This window comes from Crassostrea angulata, chromosome 4 (genome assembly GCF_025612915.1).
Source record: "Crassostrea angulata isolate pt1a10 chromosome 4, ASM2561291v2, whole genome shotgun sequence".
In the NCBI taxonomy this organism is placed as follows: Eukaryota; Metazoa; Mollusca; class Bivalvia; order Ostreida; family Ostreidae; genus Magallana; species Magallana angulata.
The window spans coordinates 38,039,274-38,061,647 of NC_069114.1; the positions used below are offsets into that span (position 1 = coordinate 38,039,274).

At 32.9% G+C, this 22,374-nt stretch overlaps 3 protein-coding genes across 6 annotated transcripts; 1 reads left to right on the forward strand and 2 right to left on the reverse strand.

Moving 5' to 3' along the window:
* Positions 1 to 5,370, reverse strand: LOC128182471 (annexin A7-like). Of its 2 annotated transcripts, none has more exons than XM_052851106.1 (5): positions 4,450 to 5,370; positions 2,424 to 2,822; positions 1,979 to 2,064; positions 960 to 1,143; positions 1 to 299 (listed from the first exon to the last, which is right to left on the reverse strand). In XM_052851106.1, exons 1-5 carry the CDS (start codon positions 5,356 to 5,358, stop codon positions 183 to 185), a joined length of 1,695 nt encoding a protein of 564 aa, XP_052707066.1. In that variant the 5' UTR covers positions 5,359 to 5,370; the 3' UTR covers positions 1 to 182. The 2 variants fall into 2 exon arrangements, with proteins under 2 accessions (XP_052707066.1, XP_052707065.1); XM_052851105.1 differs by lacking the exon at positions 4,450 to 5,370 and adding an exon at positions 3,091 to 3,245.
* Positions 5,371 to 5,926: 556 nt separating this feature from the next.
* On the reverse strand, positions 5,927 to 10,415 carry LOC128182064 (probable E3 ubiquitin-protein ligase DTX3). 3 transcript variants are annotated; one of them, XM_052850686.1, is made up of 5 exons: positions 10,232 to 10,415; positions 10,094 to 10,132; positions 9,468 to 9,836; positions 9,143 to 9,360; positions 5,927 to 7,765 (listed from the first exon to the last, which is right to left on the reverse strand). In XM_052850686.1, exons 3-5 carry the CDS (start codon positions 9,822 to 9,824, stop codon positions 7,657 to 7,659), a joined length of 684 nt encoding a protein of 227 aa, XP_052706646.1. In that variant the 5' UTR covers positions 9,825 to 9,836; positions 10,094 to 10,132; positions 10,232 to 10,415; the 3' UTR covers positions 5,927 to 7,656. The 3 variants fall into 3 exon arrangements, with proteins under 3 accessions (XP_052706646.1, XP_052706645.1, XP_052706644.1); XM_052850685.1 differs by lacking the exon at positions 10,094 to 10,132; XM_052850684.1 differs by lacking the exons at positions 10,094 to 10,132; positions 10,232 to 10,415 and adding an exon at positions 9,978 to 10,026.
* Positions 10,416 to 10,664: 249 nt separating this feature from the next.
* Positions 10,665 to 22,374, forward strand: LOC128181586 (src kinase-associated phosphoprotein 1-like). The gene is made up of 13 exons (XM_052850042.1): positions 10,665 to 10,892; positions 14,234 to 14,319; positions 14,431 to 14,559; positions 14,673 to 14,775; positions 15,007 to 15,130; positions 15,602 to 15,660; positions 16,380 to 16,510; positions 17,013 to 17,093; positions 17,832 to 17,896; positions 18,016 to 18,086; positions 18,404 to 18,467; positions 20,112 to 20,165; positions 21,584 to 22,374. The coding sequence occupies exons 2-13, from the start codon at positions 14,256 to 14,258 to the stop codon at positions 21,716 to 21,718; spliced, it is 1,080 nt and encodes a 359-aa protein (XP_052706002.1). The 5' UTR covers positions 10,665 to 10,892; positions 14,234 to 14,255; the 3' UTR covers positions 21,719 to 22,374.

The following is a 22,374-nucleotide window of genomic DNA, read 5'->3' on the forward strand; positions in this document are numbered from 1 at the left end:
GGTAGTTATATTAACCTTTATTTGATCAATAACTCAACTAAATTTATTAATGCACAAAAATTTGTCCACACTTTCTTATCAATGATTATATAAACCATATTAAGTTTAATGATAAAATCGTAAAAGTCCAAAACATTAGCTGTTATTCATAGTGATTGTTTAAAACACAAGCAGACGGTCGATTAGGAAAAGTTGATCTCTTGGACGTTAACTGAACCTCCAATCTGTATTAGTTCAAACTTCTCTATCGGAAACATCCTTGCGTTAAAACTGGGAAAGGGTTGGTGGTTAACAAATACCTGCAAATAAAAACATTGGTTGTGGATCAATTTATGATTAAAGTAATTCTAAAATGTTGAAACACTTTATTCTGATATTCATGTACTTGAAGCGAGAGATAAGTAGATTCATTTCTCCAGGCCTTCCAGTGCAATGGGTTTTTTCCCATTAATCGGTCACGCTCAATTTGGATAAACAGAACTCAAGTGTGAGACTTTAACAAAACTTTGGATCAGTGAAAAAAAGTTTTTCGGTTATTTTTTTCCTTTAAGAACAAGCCCCTCCCCTGCCCTGTTATGATAGGTGCTTTGTCGGGCTAATTTAGTTGCAGAAGTGTAGCTCCACAGGAAATTCTGGCTGACTGACTGTGTACCGTATTTCCTGTGGAGCTTCAGTTCTGCAATTAATTTACAGAAATCTCTCAAAGTAAATAATTATCCGTATTAACGTAATGTTTTGGGATTTTTTATATCTTAAAATTTCAATAATTTCAATAAGAAACAACGAAGGTCAAACTTTTTAAACATGTGTCCGGTCGTCCCCGTAATATATTTGTAAAATGTATAATAAAGATGCATGTAAATTCAATCTTAATCATCAAATTCTATCAAATTTGAAGTCAATGGACAGTAAATTGAAAATTTGTCCCGATATCCATATAATAATTTGTAGTCGATTACCTTATACTGATTTGGCTCTATAGTGATACAAAGCTCGAACGGTTGTCCGGGATGGAAGGGATTCTGGTGCCGCTCCTCGGTACCCCACCCATGCTGGTTGTGATTGTAAACGACACAGCCCTGGTTTGGACGGGGGTTAAAATGAAAGTTGTTTTCTTCTCCACACTTGAAATTCAGCGTAAATCTGCAGAATGCGTTATCATACATTAACAACGAAGATGTTCAAAGGACGTCAAACATAAGATAAATATAAGTAAGAGATAAGATAAAATATAAGTAAAAAAGTGTTCATGTGTAGAGAGATTGTCTTATTCTTTTAGTAACACAATTCATTTACATGGTCGTAACTCAATACCTTTATACATATATACTTTTTCACTTAGTTCTTCTGCTTTTGTGTCATTCATACATGTAGTAACTACCAATCCCCGACTTTCGTAAGTCGTGTACAATCTAATAAAATCAAAGTACTGGAGTACTGACGGGAGTTGATTTTATCGATTATCATTTATTCAAAATCAACGATATGTGATTTTGCATGGCAAGTAGTATCAGTAATCGAAATATTTCTGAGAATTTGTATGGATCCAGGCAAGATTGAAATCTTGTCTTGTTCAACCAAACGCTCGGCTGTCTCCGTTTATCTCCGACAAGCAAGAGAGACTCTGTTTTGTCGGATATTAACGGAGACAGCCAAGCGTCTGGTTGAACGAGACTACATTGAATTCTAGCGTAGGAATACATACGACTTTAAAAAATATCTAAATTGTTTGTACAATTTAAAATCTTATTATTTTCATGGTATTAATGAATAAGTTTTCTTGAACAACAATGCTTCAGAATACATAGCATCGAATTTATCGATTATTTTCAAGAACTAAGTGTTGTCAGCGGTATTGATTTGTGCTTAGGTCCAAACACTGTTTCACTTTCGCTTTGCCCGAGTAAGTGCATAGGAGAGTTGATTAAAATACAAATACTATCAAACTTGACTTTAATGACGGATTTTTTAAGCCTACCCATCATCTCCGGTGATCACGCCTTTGACGATTACTGATCTCCCTGGGTGGGCCCCGCCAGGGAAGGGGGCCTGGAAGGGGATTGGCTGTAAATATTAACGTAATTAAATATTATATAGAAAAATAACATTAAATTTCCATTTTTGGAATTTTCTCTTTCTTGGTGGAATTTTGTTATTTTACTTTATTTAAACTGGAGATCAGTTTATTTTTTATATATATCTTCAAATTTTTTATTCGTATGCTGTATTGAGTTTTATTGGAAAAACTTCAATAAACTCTTTATACGCTGCACCCAAGAACATATTTTTATTTTATATGAATGTTTCAACTTATTTTAATAAATTCGTGAAGTTTACAAGTAAAAGAGTAAGGTACAATCTTTACGTATCTTATCAAATTGCATGTACATGTACGTGTACATATTATGTAAATGTAAAATTACCGGGTTAAAAATTGGCCCAGTTGGCTGTGGTCCAAAATTACCCATGTTGCCCATCGGTGGAGGAGCATAGCCACCTGGAGGATGGCCAACCGGTCCAGTGCCGGGGGGTGGTCCATATCCTCCATATCCTCCTTGAGGAGCCCCATACCCGCCAGGTGGCGCGCCATAACCCCCAGGGGGCGCTCCATATCCACCACCAGGCGGCGCTCCGTAACCACCGGGAGGGGCTCCATATCCTCCACCGGGGTAACCGGGGGCGCCGCCAGGGGGCGGGGGGTAAGCTCCCCCGGATGGTGGAGGGTAAGCTCCACCGGATGGTGGGGGGTATGCACCATATCCGCCGCCCTGGGGTGGGGGATACTGACCTCCCTTTTCTGGAGGTGCGTGACTGCCGGTCGGCTGCAAAATGTTAGTCAAATATAGTTTAATTAAACTGATGCATGATAGCTTTTTTCAGCTGAAATTAGAGTGTGCATTATTATGTCAAAATTGTGTCGAAATAACCCGACTTTACTGACCATATTCCAAGTTTATATCAGTTCGTTCATATAATCATTGCATTGAGTTCCCCTCTATATATGTAAATTGAAACACTTCGATTTCGTTTTTTATGACTTAAAGCAATAATACGAGGAAAATCAAGAGTGAAAATGAGCCGAGTACTTACATACATGGCGAGGCCAAAAAAAAAACCTAGACTGCCTACGATATAAATAAACCGTTACGAACAACAGCCTAAACGCTGAACAGAAAAATCCAAAACCATTCAAGCTTGCTATTTAAACGCGTATTTCTAAATACCTATTAAATCTTGTGAAATTGTGAATCTTACAGATCAATATGTATAGTCCAGACGTGTACGAACGAATATGCTCTCATACATTTAAACCAGCGGTCGAGGTTAGAAGGATATTGTCTAATTTAGACGGCTTTAACAAGACAGTCACATTTCTTTTTCATATAGGCTGCACGTCTTTGTTATTGTATATCGATTAATTGCGTATGAACTGCTAGTACATTTGGACGTAAGCAATCAAGTCTTAACAGCATCGTACTCTCTCTCTCTCTCTCTCTCTCTCTCTCTCTCTCTCTCTCTCTCTCTCTCTCTCTCTCTCTATCACACACACACACACACACACACACACACACACACACACACACACACACACACACACACACACACACACACACACACGCGCGCACGATTTAAGACAACAAGTTTTTTAACTTGTATAAAGGAGAATTTTTGGTCATTCAAGTATTGTGTGTTTACAATGAATTAGAAACTAGTACAAAAACGTATTCTAATATTTTTACAAAAGATCATCTATTTTCACTATATAATTGTTAATATATATGAAAAGATGATTAGCAATCAAAACAGTCTTTCAATAAATGGGGGATTTTTTATATCAAATTGCTAAAAGTTTTTTATTTAGAGAAAAAAAATATATAGTTAGTCTTTAATTAGTAATTTGCCTAATCAGCTGTGGATTTTGAAATCTATTCATTTTGATTTATTAGTATCCTGTGCAGATACATATCTGAAGTGCTTTTTATACATACACTTGTAATATGATTTACGTAAGTATTGACCAAAGCTAACAAAAATAATTTTCCTGGTTTTTATTTCAATTACAATAAAAATCATCACATAAACAGTTAAACTAGTATATGATAAGTCACTAACAAATAATATATTCAATCTAAACAATGGAAAGATACCAACAATACAAATCAAATGTAAATCAATATAATAATATGTATACGTTATGTACAATTGATATAAAAATCATAAAGTCGTGTTATAAAATATTTTCAAAAGATACATGGTATATATGATAATTCGTCTATATTGCCGACAATTAAGAAGATGCGGCATTGGATGGGTATGGAATCTATTTCAGACATACGTACACCTTTGTCCATCTTTCCATGTTGTATGCAACACCGGATTTCCAATAATCAACCTGGCGAGTGTACATGAATAAACATTGTTCTGGTGATGCACCACTTGTTTTTTTACCTTTGGTTTTCTGACAGTAGTAACATCGGTGGACATTTTAGCATTTACGTAACATCTATTGTTTCCACGAACGGACGATGTTTTCGCATCAGACTGTTTTGGGGGTGTATTCACAGGACTCCTGGCTAACAGGTCGGCTCGCTTTTGAATAATTTCAAGTCTGTCTTTCAGAGCTTGGTCTTTTTCGCGCATCTTCTCCGTTTTCCGGTTTAACACCTGTAGACGACGCTGCCAAATATGCAGATGATGACTTCCGTGTTTTGGCATCCATAATTGGGGAAGTGACGTTGCATGATGCAGTTTTTTCACTTCGGGAAATTCTGGTTGTCCCGGAAGCTGGGGCGCTGACATGACGCGCTGTAAGACTTTAGCCGAAGCACCGGCCCACAATGCATCTTCATCCAAATCCTCTTCTAAAATATCTTCCACCCCCTTAGGCGTGCTGTGTTTAATGTCCAAATGGTCACGGTTTGCATACAAATACGGTGTCATTCCTGAGTTCACAGGGGTGGTGCATTGATATACTTCTTCTGTTAAAAGCTGCTGACATCTCGTCAATGGTTGACTTGCTAGGCTTGACGTCTGAATTCCAGTTCTCTTCGAATTTGTACGGTGCTGGTCATGGCTGGCTTTTCTCTTCTTTATATCTTTCAAAGTGGCGCAGTTTATCATCCTTTTATCTGCTGCAGAAATATCAGTAGCGATTGTTTTATATGTCTTCTCTTCCGTCGGTCTAAACTTCGTTTTATCCTTGCATAGGTAGTTATAATGGGAAGTGTTGTGGTCTATTACACTTCTGCTGGTACATTCTTTTGGTGTGCTGTGATGAAAGCTAAACTTATTTTTGAAAAGCCGACATTCGTAAGCACATGACTGCTTAAGCATAAGCTCCGAGTCTCCAGCCATCATACATTCATCGAATTCCATACTTGTTTTTCTTCTTACCGTTTTTATATAAGGATTACACGTCAAAATAAATGTACACTTGTCTCTGGTTAAGTTGAAAATAAAACTATCAAGGGAAGTGATCAATTTATATGTGATAACCGAAACTGACAGGTGACAGAATGACCTCTGACCTATTCTGAACTGTCGTCACAACCGCGCAGGCGTCAAATTATGATTACGCTCATTTTGGTGACCGATAATTATTTACACGCCAATTATTGTCACGTTTGCTAAACGTTATTTTATATGCCATAAATAAACAATCACCCGGTTTTTTGAGAGGAGATGATGTGTATATTTGTGCAAAACACACAGCCATGTATGTAAGATAATAATTTGAGAACTCTTACATGTACTTCATATATAAGTTGAAAATTATAATTATCCGTTACTGATTATAAAAATGTTTAAATTGATAAACTATTTTCTAATTTTATAAAAAATGAACAATCGTGAGCCGAGAAAATGTTTTTAGCGTTTTTTCAAACTTGCGATTACAACTAAATCAGATGAAAATTTTAACAGCAGATATCATGCATCAACATTTATTGTAAAACATTTTGAAAATAAACAATTACATATAAAAACTTTTTGACAATTAGAACATGTACTTTTAGTCATATTAAGCTAGCCGTACATTCACAAAAAACACAAAGTTAACGCTTACTGCCGCATCTTTTGATAAATAGGAGCAGAGTGTTGAATTTTCATATACATGTAACTACTTATACCGGTACTTCAAATATCTTTCAGTTATTTTAAATTATATATTAAATTGATTTTTCAGTAAATATAAATTCATTTTGGAAAAAAACACACTATATTTCAACTGATCAAGGCCAACAGCATAAGATGGCACTGGAAGATGTTATAAATGCAAAATATTGACCAATAAGCAAACAGAATAGTAGTAATTTATTCTTTGATGAATGAAAATTAATCTAAATTACATGACAGAATACCGGTATATTCTTAATAAAAATAAAATTGAAATACTTTATTTGGTTATATTTTACGAACATTGTTATAATTATTAATCAACCAAAGCAAGAATGATTTTAATTGTTCAAAAATTGTTCAAAAAAATGATAGTCTGAACAAAATCTTATGAAGTTACATGTATTCAATCTCCATAAAATCTAATCAACCCTACTTGGCAGAATGAATTTCAATGAACCTACTGTTCTGCAGTTTTACAAACCTAAATCTAAATTAAATCCATGAGTTAACTTTGCATTTTTTAAGTACACAGTGTAAAATTACATTTTCATTTTTGTAACATTTTTCTGATGGATATGCAAGCCAATCAACATTATTACATATAATATGTATATGCGTATGTGAAATTTTCATATTTATCCACTTGACACACTAGGGTGTTTTTTTCAGTCAGGGAAGTTTAAATTTGATATATGGTTTTTACTTCCATAGAACACCAACCAAATTGTGACTGACAAACAAAAACAATTAAATTATAAGCTAAAGAAAAGTGGTGTGGTCCTTTCATATCTCAACAATCTCTAAACATTAAAATTCGTGAAAAATCCAATTATTGACCAGTAAAAAATAATACTGTAACTCAACAAATTCCGCAGTATATCCATTTAAAAAACACATCAAACAAATTTTCTTACATTCGAGAAACAAAATTAATATGTACAGCTGTATGTGAAAAATTCATAAATATTCATTAAATATGATTGACTGTAAATGTTTTTCCTGTCTCTCTCTTTTTTTTTGGGGGGGGGGGTTCTTAAATGTCATGTCACAATACATATATATTTAAACCTGACTTTTAATTAGGATCTACAAATATACGTTTACATGTATCATATGTACTGGCAAGTAGCAACTATTTCCTCTTTTCCCTTCCTACCTTTTAATTTATTTGTGCACCCTTATTTCAACTATTAACAACATGTAATATACTTCTATATTTTCCAAACACTTTTTATTTTTTATCTGAAAAAAGAAGTTGGGAAAAATGAAGGTTTTTTATCAATACAAAACAGTCATTGATATTGTCCTTCCCTCAACCTCCCCCTACCACCCCCCCCCCCCCCCCCCCACAAAAAAAAATAAAAAAAATTATTTTACAATTTGTTTTAAAAAGTGATTAGTGTTAAAACCTATAAATTCTATGTTAAGAACCCACAAACTCATTTGTTTCCAACCATGCCACAATAAAGTTCAGTTTTAGCATATGATTAGTTTCCATTCAACCAGTGCATAGACATAAACGATGACATATGACATTGTTCATTTGATGATGTCTTCGGACACCTCCACGAGATCGTCCTGTGTTACTCCCTTGGCAGCCAATTCCTCCAGCACTCGGTCAAGGAATGTGGGGTCCGGGTAACCAAAGCTAAAATCAGAGAATGTTCTTCATTTAATCTTTATATAATTTACAAATCACCATAACTAATCCACCCCCTTCCCCCACCACCCAATCTACAACGAAAATACAAAGTCCTAAATATGAAAATTTGTTATGAAGCACTGTTCTATAAAAATATCATTTTCAATTCCAAATATGTTTAAATGATAGGAGTAGACCAAAAAAAAAAGAATAAATAATCAACCAATATCATTTGTAAAAGTCATTTGCTAAATATAGAATATCACACTGTTGTTTTGATCTCGGCCCTGGTATCAGCCCGAGCGGTTGGTATCGGCCCAAGCCCGAAGGGCGCGGGCCGAAACCATCCGAGGGCTGATACCAGGGCCAAGATCAAAACAGCAGTGTGATGTTGTTTATATCATATATCTAAAATCAAAGACTTTTATTCAAATTCAAATTCCAAATAAGGAATCTAATTTATCATGAAGAAGCTATAGATTTTTTTTCAGATTTATGAAACTCGTTCGTTTTATTCTTTTTTATATGTGTTAAGAACTGTATGAGTTGTCGGACTTTGTTGACAAACTATATGTCGTTTGAAATATACAGTAGAAGAGAGTCTATCGTCTGAAATGAAGCACTATCTATTATCGAGAGAGAAACTTCCATCCTTCGCAACGTCGTAATGATTCAAATTCCTTCACTGGGATTTCGTAAGTTTCCTGTCAGATTCCATTCATAAAAATCCATAATGTTAGACCTATAGGGCCTAGCAAGTTGTTTGAGAACGTTCATAAGCACGTCCATTACTTTAATCACTTAATGTTTACAGTCTAATCTCTGGTTTTCTAAGATTAAGTCTCGTTCCATCCTTCTCTATATCCTTCATGATTTAAATGTTGAGATATTAAATATAGCGTGCTATTGTTCTGAATACACAACCGTTGTGTAGGTTACCTCCCCTTGCTTAGATACATATCACTCTTTGGCGCTATTTTTGAATTATTATTTTTCAGTTTTCAGCAATAAATAAAAATATTCAGACCTGTAAGGTGATGCTTTGTATTATTTATTTGTTATTCTATCGTTATTTTACAAACTAGTCTTAATTTAAAGCAAAGATATTTGGGAATAAGCGATTTTAAATTTGAGGGCAATACACCCCCTTGACGACGGGCTGAGACAGAGAAATATCATCCCCGAGGGCGATACAGCCCTAGCTTCCAGTTGCTGTCTCACCTAGTCCAAAACATGTGCATCAGGGCTGATACACTACTAAGTATATGATATAAAGGTAAGAATCAAGATATCTTAAAAGTGTATGAAGAAAGTTGAATTGTTAAAGGGTATCTGATATAGATTCTATTTTTTTCCTGAAATAATTAATCTAGTTAATCTTACTTTTCTGGGCCTCCTGATATGGAAGTTTTATGATGAATGTCATTCCACGTAACACAGTTATCCACCCCTGTTGTTCTGGAGCGTCCTACTGTAAATACTAATTTCCTGTTAAATGCCACTCGTAATAGTCTCGCTACTATGCGACCCTTTTCATTGTCAGGAAGATAACCTGTTCGATTTGTTCCATAATATCTTTGTCCTGGGTTTGGGTGTTCAGACTGAAAAAAAAAACCTAGAAATCTGCCGTGGTCTGCGTTCAAAAGAGAGAGAGTCAGAGAGAGAGAGAGAGAGAGAGAGAGAGAGAGAGTGTTAATCATTAACATACCCCTTGTGTTCCATCAGAAAAGGAGTAGTACACACGTATGAGTCCTTTCTCTACAAAGCCAGGAAGCTTTTGGCGTTTGTCTCGATTTATTTCCATGTGTCCATCTGGTTGAGTTCCTGTGATTTTCCCATAGGCAGTAAAGCATATAGGACACTGAGGCCTGTACTTAAACTGGATTTCAATACAGTCTTTACAAAATTCGTGAGAACATTTTTCTAAGGTCTTCTTATTCTGCACAATGTCCATGCAAATAACACATTCTACAATTTCATCCACTTCCATTGGTTCTTCTTCAATTTGACACTGGTTTACTAGTATTTTATCTGATTGCTCCTTTGCTGTCTGTTCCTTTATCATGCTTCTGGTTATCTATATAATTAATCAAAATATATGAAATACGATGTAATCTACATTAAATAGCACTTTAATTTTACAACCCAGAAACAATCTCTTGATTTACAATATATGCTATAATGACCAGTAACTTGCATTTGTTCATATATGATTTACCGATAAAAAGTCATTTTGCTTTGACATCCGGAACCTTTTAAACGGAATTTTTTTCTACTTTCGATTTGGTTAAAGGCATTTATTATAATATGTCGTGAAAAATATTCAATACACACCTATAACTTTTCCATGGAACTTCAGAGTTAAGAAATAGTCTAATAATTAAATAAAATAATTTGAGTTGAATTTGTTTTATATGTGTTAACGTTGTGAAATACGCAGTGACGGCTACGTCATACATTTAAAACTCTTACCTTGATCTCTGACATTTAAGCAGCTGATTATTCAGAACATCTGCTCTTCGTTTTACTTTTCGTCACCTTAAGCTATTATGAGTTTTGCATTCTTAATAAATGAATTCAAGATATATAAATTAGGTCATTTATTACTTTTACCAGCTTTTTTTCAACTGTCATTTTTTTTCATAACAACACCGGATGTGTACATCAATAAGATAAAATTCAGTCTTTACGAACAGATTAATTTTATCCGAAATCTAAAAAAAAATTATTTTCATCAAATATTTGTTTTTAAATCCATCGATTTATAATTTGATATTGAAATCAAAACAAACAAATTAAACTGATTTTCAAAACTAGTTTTGTGAAGGAAATGCGTATTGCAGTTTTAATATAATTCGTTCCATTCCACTGGTGTTCTAAAAATAATGTCATGAACAGTAAACCTGATGAATATGTGAACCTAGTTTGATTAAAGTGAACTGAGAGAAGGGCATGTATCCATGATTTCAATCGAGTAGAAATATATGTCCCTGGAAGATACTCGACGCGTTCTTAGATCTGTTTACATCCAGGTAAACGGTTTAAAGTTCACCTGTCAGCTATTGAACTTTTGGAAGAGGAAGTAAATAAACCCAGTTGTTACCTGAACGGACGAAAAATGTCCACATGAACGGTAAGTTTTTCAAATTTCTTCTCTACTTTGACATCTCAAAAGTCGATCATTTATTCTTGATTGATATGTGTTACATGTAATGTAAGACTGTATTTGATCTGAAAATTAAGGGAATAGATGTCGTGAAAACCGGTAATCTCAGTAATACCGTGTCATTGAAGGAATCAATGCTCATACGTTCCCCTATATTAATCAAACATAACGAATCTGCATTTCAAGTATATAACATGTATGTACACATGCACGTGTGTAGATCGTGAATCTGATGACCACCTTCCGTATGATTACATGTCATTTATTGTACATACAGATGTGTACATTCATGTACATAACGTTAAGAATGTTTTCTCACAGAACACGGAAGAAAATTCCTACCCATGTAAACAGAGAGCAAATTTAAGGTAATGGCGTATAGTACCATTATTTTCCTATACGTGTTTACAGGGTTTAGGGAGTAAAATCATGTTAAAATATTCACTCATGCGGTAAGCATTGTTCATATAAAATTGTTGATTTCCTTTTGAGAGAGAGAGAGAGAGAGAGAGAGAGAGAGAGAGAGAGAGAGAGAGAGATTTGGCGAAGAACAATTTGGTCTTTCAAAAGAGTATCGATCTTGTTTTTGTAAATCATGTATTTCATAGTTGTGAATAATAATGAAAGCTGTCTATGAGTAATCAAATTTTTATCTAAAAAAAATCAATGTACCGTATTAACTCTGGAGTATAGTGTAATAGTGTATTCACAAAACCAGTTGATTACATTGAAAGACTTTATTTTTCCGTTTTTCGTACTTTAACAAAGCTACGGAAACAAAATCTCTCCTACGATAAGTTGTGTCAAGGATTTATTTTTTTGTATTTTGATTTGGGGTTTCATTCCACAGGTTAAAAAGCATAAAAAGATATGAAAGAAGGAATATGCTGGAATAAAAAAAATATATATTTACTAAAAAAAAAAAAGCTGTTTTCGAGAAAATTGAATACTTACATGTACAGCATCGGAATTGATTCAGTTAACAAAACCGTGATACGTTATACATTTATTGCATGATGGTGAAGAAATATGAAGATTTATCCCCCCCCCCCCCCCCACGAAAATCATATATACTTTCCGAGGAAAATATGGTTTTTCTGGGAAAATAGATCTCATATCTCCCGAACGTTCATGCAATAAGTTGTTTATTATTCCAAACGACAGGTGATAACTTAGAATACACCAGGTTCAATGCGTTTTTCAACTCTTGTAGAGCAAAAGAATACTTAATGTAACCGGTTTCTTTCTATGTTATATTAAAGAATTAAAATTTATTGATATAGGCGCTAATCCTATAATATTTTGTAAATTATAATTTGATTACATCGTATGTTCATACTCGGGATTTTCCGTACGCATGGAATGAAAATTCGTGTGGCTTCTGAAAGGGTTGAATATGAAAAATACGACGATTACAGAGAAATATGAAGTTTAATTGCCCTGACACATGATTGTCTAGAACCAATCAGATAACGCATTATATATAGAATTATTATAATGAGGTAAGGGAAAGCGGTTTATTCCATTCCTATAGAGAAGTGGAAAATCGGTGCCCTCTACAGTGTACTTTGCTAAAGAGAATATGGTTCAGCCATAAGATCCATTCCAAATGCAAAGTAGTTAGTAATTTGTAATTACATGTAGTAATTAAGAAATACCTGGTTCTATAATGGTTAACAAAATCCATTGTAAATCCCAGTAATCTTTGGCATAAATCCTGAAAGCATAAAATAGCTAGCTTTACTATTATACCTATCATACAAGAAGAAGATATACATAGGCTATGCCTGTTGTCCAATCCTATTGAATTTATTCAATAAATATGCTTTAAAAAGAATTAGCTTTACTATAACTTAATGTAAATACTGTTACGGTTGATTTATTGCCGTTATAGACACGTTAAAACACGTCTGTTAATTTTATATTATTTTAACTTATCGGTTGAAGGATATTTTCCTTATTTTATTATTTTATGCCTGAAACTGAATGTATTGCTAATCTAGACACCTTGAATATTGCATATATTTTTTTTCTGGTTTTAGATTTAATAACGCACCAATATTATGCAACATGGCCAAATTATCGGTTTATTGAGAAATAGAACCGTTTTTAAAATACTTAAGGGCATGATGTAACTGTCTACATGTAGTTCACGCATTAAAATGAAACAAGTTTAGAGTGACGAGAGATGCACCGATTGCATAAGCACAAAATGTTGTTGACTTCTAAATGGCTAACAATGAAGCAGGCAGACATAGGATGTCTATAATTGCTGTTTGGCACAAATTACCCAAAGCTTATGTCCTTGTTAAAATGATTCATTTGAAGGATCATATCGCATCAAGTCATTGGATAATTTATAACTGTATAGTTGATGTGAGTGGTTTGATTGCGGTTGAATGTGAGAGTGGAACTGTACATGTATAAGTGTTCTTAGTAATATTTCTATAAGGCTCCGTCATTGAGTACTATATTCACACTGTTATCATTTTAAGAATAACCATTAGCACATAATGATATTATGATTATAAGTCAGATGTTGTATATGTAAACTTTAGCGCATGTTTGAAAAAATGAAATCCATTCATCATATTTGTTATGATGGATTGATTTTGTTCCATATTGATTTCGTTTTGTTTCGGTATTATATATTTTTCAGATACCCTTGTTTCATTTAAAGAGAAACGCAGTGCAAAAAACTACATACGTGTATTTACCATAAATAGAAATTTTACACAATTCCAAAAAAAAAAATATCTAAATGAAAAAAATTGAGCTTTTTAGAAATTAATACGGTCAAAAGAAAATAAATCCAATTTAAAAGAATTTAATGACAAACAAATTGGGTTTCCATTTTGCTTTAAGATCACGCAGACACAAAGGGAAGGACACTAGCACAGCGTGATATCATGTATTACTATATAGTTGTGCTGTCTTCCAGAAGAACCAGATATGATATATACCGTGTACAGATTTATTTTTCAAGATGCAAATACTAAATGCATATCTCTGACCATAATTATCAACTTACCTCAACTGCCATTTATGAAGAATACTGTAATCAGAGTATGCCATAAGAATTCATTATAGCTCAAAATTTCCCGTAAACTTTTTTCATTTACATATACACTTTTTTTACATATACCTGTTTATGTATCAACTTATTTAAGTTGTCAAGAGTTTTCAAATCAGTGTGTTATGATACGAGAGTGCTAACCATTCCAGAAACTGAGATCATCAAATATCAAAAGGTACAAAATGGTTAAGGACAGAGATACTTTGTACATTTTTATGTAATTATCTTGTAGATAATGAAGAAATTTACACAAGATGAGCGGAGGAACACTTAACACTAGGAGGAAGGAACCTTTGTCCGAGCCTCATCGACACATCGGTACATATATATGAATCAAAACTGTTAATTAAACAACATTTAGATATATTTTCAGATATTGCTTGTCAAACTTTGATTGGGATCTTAATTAGATATAATTTGTACTTGTAGGCGCTCAAGATCTTTTGAAACAGAAAGATAGCGTTTCCCACAGTGGCTTTTTGCGCAAGCGCGGGAAGTTGGAGCGTTTGGTTGGATCAAATGGACTGTTCACAGCTATATTCTCTGAACTTTCTAAATGTATGTCAGGTTATTTGATATTTTGATATATTGCTTTATTTTGATCTGGTCTCAAATATGGTCTCTGTATAGCTGCTACCTTTTTTAATGTTCTGTCGGTTTTCATTGGACAGGGCGACAGCGTTTTGTGATTGTTGGGAGGGGATGTCTGTATGTATACGCAGACGAGCATGGCAGATCACCTTTACAGTCAGTTTCCCTTAAAGACTATACCAGGTAAGAAATCGAAGAAATCAAAGAAAAGGGTGTTTTTTCACACCTGTCTTAGGCCTTGGAAAATCATATGTTGTTCATAAATTGCAATATATATAATTTGCTGTAATAATCTAAATATCATGTTGTTTTTTTTTGGGGGGGGGGGGGGGTTGCAGCAAAAGGAATTTAAAAATAAAGAGCTCATATTGCTTTGCTTTACTGTTGTAAGACGATTTTATTTCCATTTTCCAGGGTCGAGCGCCCGACTTCAGGAGGGTTAGAGATAGACACAAGGAGATGCTTCCGGGTCGTCCCATCCAACGAGAGAACCATGAAAACCTTCGTCTTTGGTTGTGCAAAAGATGGCGAGAGAAAGGTATTGTTTACATTTGCACGAGTAAATGGCCTTCACTTAATTATTTATTTTTATTAATTTAAACAATATTTTATAACAAAAAACGTGAAGGGTTTGGACAGCAGGCACTACCTATATAAGTCTTCTCTATAAGGCATTCGCTTATACATGTATCACCTTTGATAATTTAACCCTTTGATGAATTATTCACAAAAGTAGTCAAGCAATATTAATGTTGAGAATGCCTTAAGTTTGTTACGTTTGAGACTGAACATGTGTAAACATGACCATATGCATCTCTATCAGTGATACGTTTATTCATATGAAATTAAAATTTTATTGCTGTACTCATGTATATTTTGTCGTTTTTGTTGTTATGTGGTTATTGTTTTGTTCTGCTGTCAATTTTATCTTACACCAGAGTGAATATGTATATTGTATTACCACCTGTTTACATGTATGTATGTTAATTTTCGTTCTTTTACCTTGAAGGAATGGATGTACAAAATCCGTGAAGAAATGCTTCTAGCTAATTCTAAAACGGATGAAATGTAAGAAAGAAAAAATTAAAATAAATGTACATGTATTTGTTTTCAGTCTCCAATACATTTAATAATTTTAAACAAGTGCTAGTTTCATTAGTATTAGTTAACTTTGAGAGTGTAAAACAAACTAATTGTAACAATGGTTTAGAAGTACTTGCATGTAAAATCAACCATAAACACTGAATCACAAGTAATTAAGTGTACATTGTAAAAACGGTTTAGGAGTTCTTGCATGTAAAATCAACAATAATCACTGTATCACAAGTAAATGTGCATTGTAAACACAAGTAAATGTACATTTTAAAAATGTTTTAGGAGTTCTTGCATGTAAAATCAACCATAAACACTGTATCACAAGTAAGTGTACATATTGTAAAAATGGTTTAGGAGTTCTTGCATGTAAAATCAACAATAATCCCCGTATCACAAGTAAATGAACATTGTAAATATAAGTTACGTGTACATTGTAAAAATGTTTTAGGAGTTCTTGCATGTAAAAGCAACCATAAATATGTCATATGTAAGTGTACATATTGTAAAAATGTTTTAGGAGTTCTTGCATGTAAAATCAACAATAATCCCCGTATCACAAGTAAATGAACATTGTAAACATAAGTTAAGTGTACATTGTAAAAATGTTTTAGGAGTTCTTGCATGTAAAATCAACCATAAATATGTGTCATATGTAAGTGTACATTCTGAGAATGGTTAAAGCTTACTTACAGTGAGGTTTCCGGGTCGGGGTCTGACGAGTACGTTTACCTGGAAAAACCCATCATCGAACCAATTATCCAACCACCGACCTACAGCAAACCGGATGTGCCGAATAGAAGACCTCCTCAAGTACCGGAAGAAGGTATACGTCACTAACATCATTCACTAAGGTTAATCTGTTTATTTCTTGTGCCCTAGAAAATTTCTGTGTATTTTTAAAAGGAAGAGGTAATTGGTTTTAGTTTTTTTTACCAACGCATTTAGACAAAGGATTTTTCTTGTTTAATCAATAAAGTAATGTTAAAAAGTTGTAAACGGACAGTTTTTTTGTTAATGTACCAGGTAGATTTAGAAGGTATAGATATGCTGGTTTCCTTAATTATTGAAATAATTCAAATAAAATACATGTATGCATACTAGTAATATAGGTTTTTCAAAAGTAAACACACGTATAACACTCAAGCATCATTGCGATTATTTAAAGTCTTTATTTGAAAAAAAAAATCCGTGATTACGATTACGTATTAAAATATTGTAGCGCACGCAAAAGGGTACAGAAAGACTTGGTTGTTTTTTCGAATGAACAAAAAAAATTTAAGATTCATTGAATAATTCATTCGATTTGATTTGTATTTGGTTTACAGATAGTAGCGATTCCGAAAATTCAGACTACGATATAATACAAGAGGAAGATGTAAAACGACTTCGGGGGAAACCTCTGCCAGGTAAAATCATCTTTAGGTCAATGGAAAGACTCAGGTGACCCCCTGCCATTGGCTTTCATTTATCGCCGTGTGTCCTCTGACCTCCGTTTAACATTGAACAGTTTTTTTTCTGAAACTACACTTTCCTAGGTTGATCATGACAAAAGGCGTTTATGAACCCTGGGGTTGGGTTTTGATTCAGCGGAAATGAGAGAAAGTTGGTGAACCCCATTGTTTATTTTGTAAAAAAAAAAAAAATAAGTGCATTTATGCATTCAACACGTGTCCCTTCTCTTCAGTATAAACAAAAAACTTGATTAGCACATCTGCACAATACAGTACAACGTATCTCTGCTTTTACACCAATAAGGTAATGGAATAGATATTTAGGATCAAATATAAATCAAAATGCCATTCTTTGGATTTTCCATTAAGCTTTACAAGGGGGCTGTTTAGCCTCACTTTTTTGTGTTGATAATATTTAGTTAATATTAAGCATTAATAAAATATAAAAATGTATTCTGCTTTGCAAGTGTCAGTTTGGCCCCCATATGTTATCCGACCATAGTATTCGCAGGTATACATGTATTTCAGTAAAGGTTCATAAATCTTTTACGAAAATTTCTAGTTTATATGATATACGAGAGGAGGAAAACATTGCCATAATGTATATTATATAAAATGATTCAATATAATATACAAAAGTATTCCGCATACTTACAAGCCTAGCTCCTGAATCTATTTTATATCTCCATCTAGAAGTCCCCAAAGAAGACAACCACGTGGTGAGAAGACCAGAAAAGCCAAAGAAGCCTCAGTATTTGGTAAACTATAATTTCAAACTCTAGAAGACTGCCAGTGTTCTATCGAACAGTTTGTAGATTTAAATTTTCCGTTGATGTTGACTATAGAAGATATATTGTATTTTAATTTTGTTTTGTAGAAATCTAAGGACCAAGCTGCCGACCCGAACGAGTATTTGTTTGATAATTCTGACAGACAGAAAGCTATTGAGTGAGTAGAGTAGAAGGCAGGTCTCATTCATAAGAACCAGTGTGCTTTGCTAAATTCGTTTTCTCTATGCGATATAAAAATACCAAATATGACGAAATCTTAATATAGCATCAGTTTTGGTTGTTTCGTGGGGTAAACTCACGAAAATCGTCTTTCACAGATGATTTTGTCAATTATTAGAATTTTTTAAATTTTTTAATTATTTATTGGAAAATGATTATATCTTTTTTTTTAATTATACCATTTCAAAAATGTTTAAAAATACCAAAATTCAAATGCTTTGAAATGAGTTTTAAAACAAAGTTTTCTTCAATTAGTATTTTAGCCCGCCGTACAAGTGGGACGTTTTTGGTGCGGAAGTCAAGAATGGGAGATCAGCAGGTATGACTTAAATATATTTTATTGATTAAATTAAATGGATTAGACACAAGTTCTAAATACTGTTAGTAGTCTTCTCCTATCAATAACATTTATAAATATTGCCAATACAGTCATTTCATGCATATCTTTTACAATTTAAAGTTATGCTATGGTATGCGATTTTAATTATATGATACGAGATTTCAATGCAATGCTATGAGATTTGTATGCTATGCTATGAGAAATTCACATGAAGGGCTCAATGATGTGGTATGCTATGCTATGGTATGCTATAAGATTTGAAAACAAACCGCCTCCATATACAGACGAGTTTCACAGATTTGGGAGTTAAATGATAAAAAGCCAAAATTAACTACTAATCTGCAATGTGAACATTTATTCTTCCACATAAAATCATGTTGTTTGCTATGCTATGGTATGCTATGGTATGATATGACGAATGAGATTTTATGAGATTGTATGCTATGGTATGAGATTCCATTACTATGCTATGGGATTTCAAAGCTATGCTATGCTATGGTGTATGTTGTAAAAGATATACTGACTGTAATATATATAAATACAAATAAACATACATTGATGAACAGTCTACTACATATATAATATTACATTATCAATTTTGAGAAGCGACCACATTCGCTAAAAAATTGTTCGATCTCAAAAAATTTCCGGTTTTGGGTACTTATCATAGAATTACCCCCATAACAGTAAATAGGCAGAAAATAGGCATCGATAATGTGCATATAATGTAATGCCAATAGCTTATTCATTAAATAATTTCGTGCTTTTGCATACTTTTTACAGACATAAAAACAAAAACTAGTAAGCAGTTGCATATTATGTAAACACTGATGCAATGAACATCAATATTGCACTTGTATGGAAATAAACCCAGTTGTTCTAAAAGTGTATTACGATATACCCGTACATTTATATATTATGAACATTAATTACCAAAATTACCTTTTCGTGATCAAGTTAAGATAAACAGTTACAATATTCTGCTTTTTTTTAACCCCACATTTTAAATTTCAAGTATCTTTGTTCTAGCTTTAAGAATTGAATTATTATTAGAATATAGTGTCCTGTATGATAAAACCTTTGGATTCCAATCGATCAAGAATTCAAACAGGAGCATGTAAGGTGTTAATTGTACCCAACTACGAGCAAAGACGACGGACAATTTTCAATCTCATAAAATTTACATGTACACTGACTAATAGTAGTAATCTAATCTAAATTTTTGACGTAAGTCAATCCCAGCTTACAAAGTTATTATTGCAAGTTAAGGACATTAATTAGTCAACTCTCTTATCCTAAAATATAAGAAATCTTTAAAAATTCGTATGATGGAGTCGCGAACTATTATGGATTAACAAAAAATGTCTAATTTCGTAGAAATAGTAACATCTTCCTTGCAGTTCAATAAGACCAAAAGGCTGAATGCTCAAAACAATTATAGTCATTTGTAGTTCTTTTTTTTTTGTGGGGGGGGGGGGGTTGGTTGATAGGCCCTGTCCGCTTCTTATCTATAGCCAATTTTGAGAAACAGATACGATATAGATTTAATATCATGGTAAATCTATCAAGAGATTTGACAAGTGGTGCAAGCATGCATTATATTTACTTATTTGATCGATTTAGGTTTTGTCCGTTCAAACAGAAGAAGGAATGAAGGAGTACAAAATATATGACAAGGTTGGTGAATGTCTACATATAAATACATTTAAACTATATTTCGACTTTACTCGTTCAAACAGTTTTTGCAATAAATTAAGGATTTTTCTAAAATTGTATTTATGGAAAGGTTGTTTCAATGTGTGATTTGATTTGAACATATTTTATTGCAAATATACATTTACATAAATGGATTAGGCAGCAGGCAATGCCTATGTAAGCCTTTCAATGCGTACAATACTGATTAAATTTACTTAAAGTATCTACCAAAAAGTTAAAATTAAGATAGTATCTTTATCACGAGATCTCGAATTCCTGACATTTATTTGACATGTTAACACTTATCTATACCTACAATATACTTTTTCATTAATAATTTTGTCTAACTGCTGCTTGACAAACACTGTTCGTTGTCACCACATGTCATGATAATCATTATCTTTGAAATGCCACTTTTTTTTTACAATTTCGATATTATTTTTTCCTCAACAATACTGTAAAGTGATTTAACTTAGAAATATAAATGGTAGGAAACAACTTCTGATAAAGAGCATTTAGAAGATGTACAATAATTCTTTATACTATTTGGAAAGAAGATTTACAGAAGTTCGGTTTTAAAAAAAATGCATTCATTAAGATTGTGATCAATATTAAGTTCAATTTTTAAAACCTAGATATTCAAGGAGATTTTTTTTAAAAAGATGGTGGCAAAAGATTGCGAGAAATCTTGTATAGCCATTATAACTCTTGTGGATACATGTACCAGAAGGGACCACAATGTGGGAACTACAGATTTGACACACATCTACATAAATTGCACAACAAATTTCCACTGAAAAGAATGGTTACGACAATTTGAGAAATTAATATATTATGAGCAAGTTTCAATGTACAGTTACAAATTTTTTTAAACGTAATCCTGAAAGGGGTACGAAATCGATGCGGTCCGAGTTTGCATTTTGAAATTTATAATGAAAATAATTTTTCATTAGACTATGATTGTTTTTAAAAAACTAATTTTATTAGTATGTAAACGTTAACCAGTACATTTTTAATTTGATTTGATTCTGAACTACTGGATCAGGATGAAGTCGGTGGACACAGCAGTATTTATTAATATAAAATATCTAAAATATTTTGATAAACAGATGCCGTGATAGAAGACTTAATACCGATATATAAACTTGCTTTCATGTAAATGTACAAACTCTATTGTTTAAGTATAAAATTAACATTTCAGACCTCAAAGGATAACTTACGATGCAATTTCTTATTGCTATCCTTGGTCTACACATTTTACACTAATTTTAATACATTTTTCCAATGGAAAGTTCAGTGGCAGAATGATCTTAATCCAAATTCATCGTTATAATACTCCCAACAAACATCAACTGTTGTTTTTACAACAAATATATGTTGTTTTATGTGTCATTATGCAGCCTGCCGGTTTGACTATCGACAACAAAACTTACTTCAAATCTGTAGAAAAGCTGATTGAGAACTATAAACGCCAAAGTCTCCCAAACAGGCGGACTACTTTAATGCGCGGATTCAGTATCACTGAAGAACAGTAATGAGAAAATTTTTATGGTTTTCTATGATAATGTTAGCTTTTTCCTGACTTTTAAGTTACGTACCACAGGATAAAGCAAATTTTATACTTGTATTTGTTAAAATTAGCACATAAAGCAAGCACAGATAGGTTTTTGTTTAGAATGCACAATCATATACTTGATTACCTCTCATGTTTAGAATACGCTTGAATAGTATTCCGTCATGATAATTGTGCATTGTCTTATTAGCAATGAAAGAATATATGTCATCAGTATCATAATAGATGTATCATATATTCAACCATAATAGTAGTGTGTTAATTAATAGATTTTATAGATTTTATAATTAACTACGTTGATGATTTCGATTTGTTTTGATTACTTTATTATGTTATTTTATTACCACGAATATTGATTATTCATAATTCATCATGTGAAAGACCTTGGAATCATTGTATGCCATTGCTTCCATGACATAATTAATATTCATACAATAAGTGATTGCAAGCAGATTTAAGAGCATGTTCACCAAAAAATTTATGTTCACAAATGCATACGAATATGGTATGCACATGTTTTTCCACTGTGTGAAATGAAATGCATTTAGTGTTACAATTTTTCTGTTAATTGGTATCTTAATAATGACTTTTGATGATTAAATTGTTGTTTTTAAATGA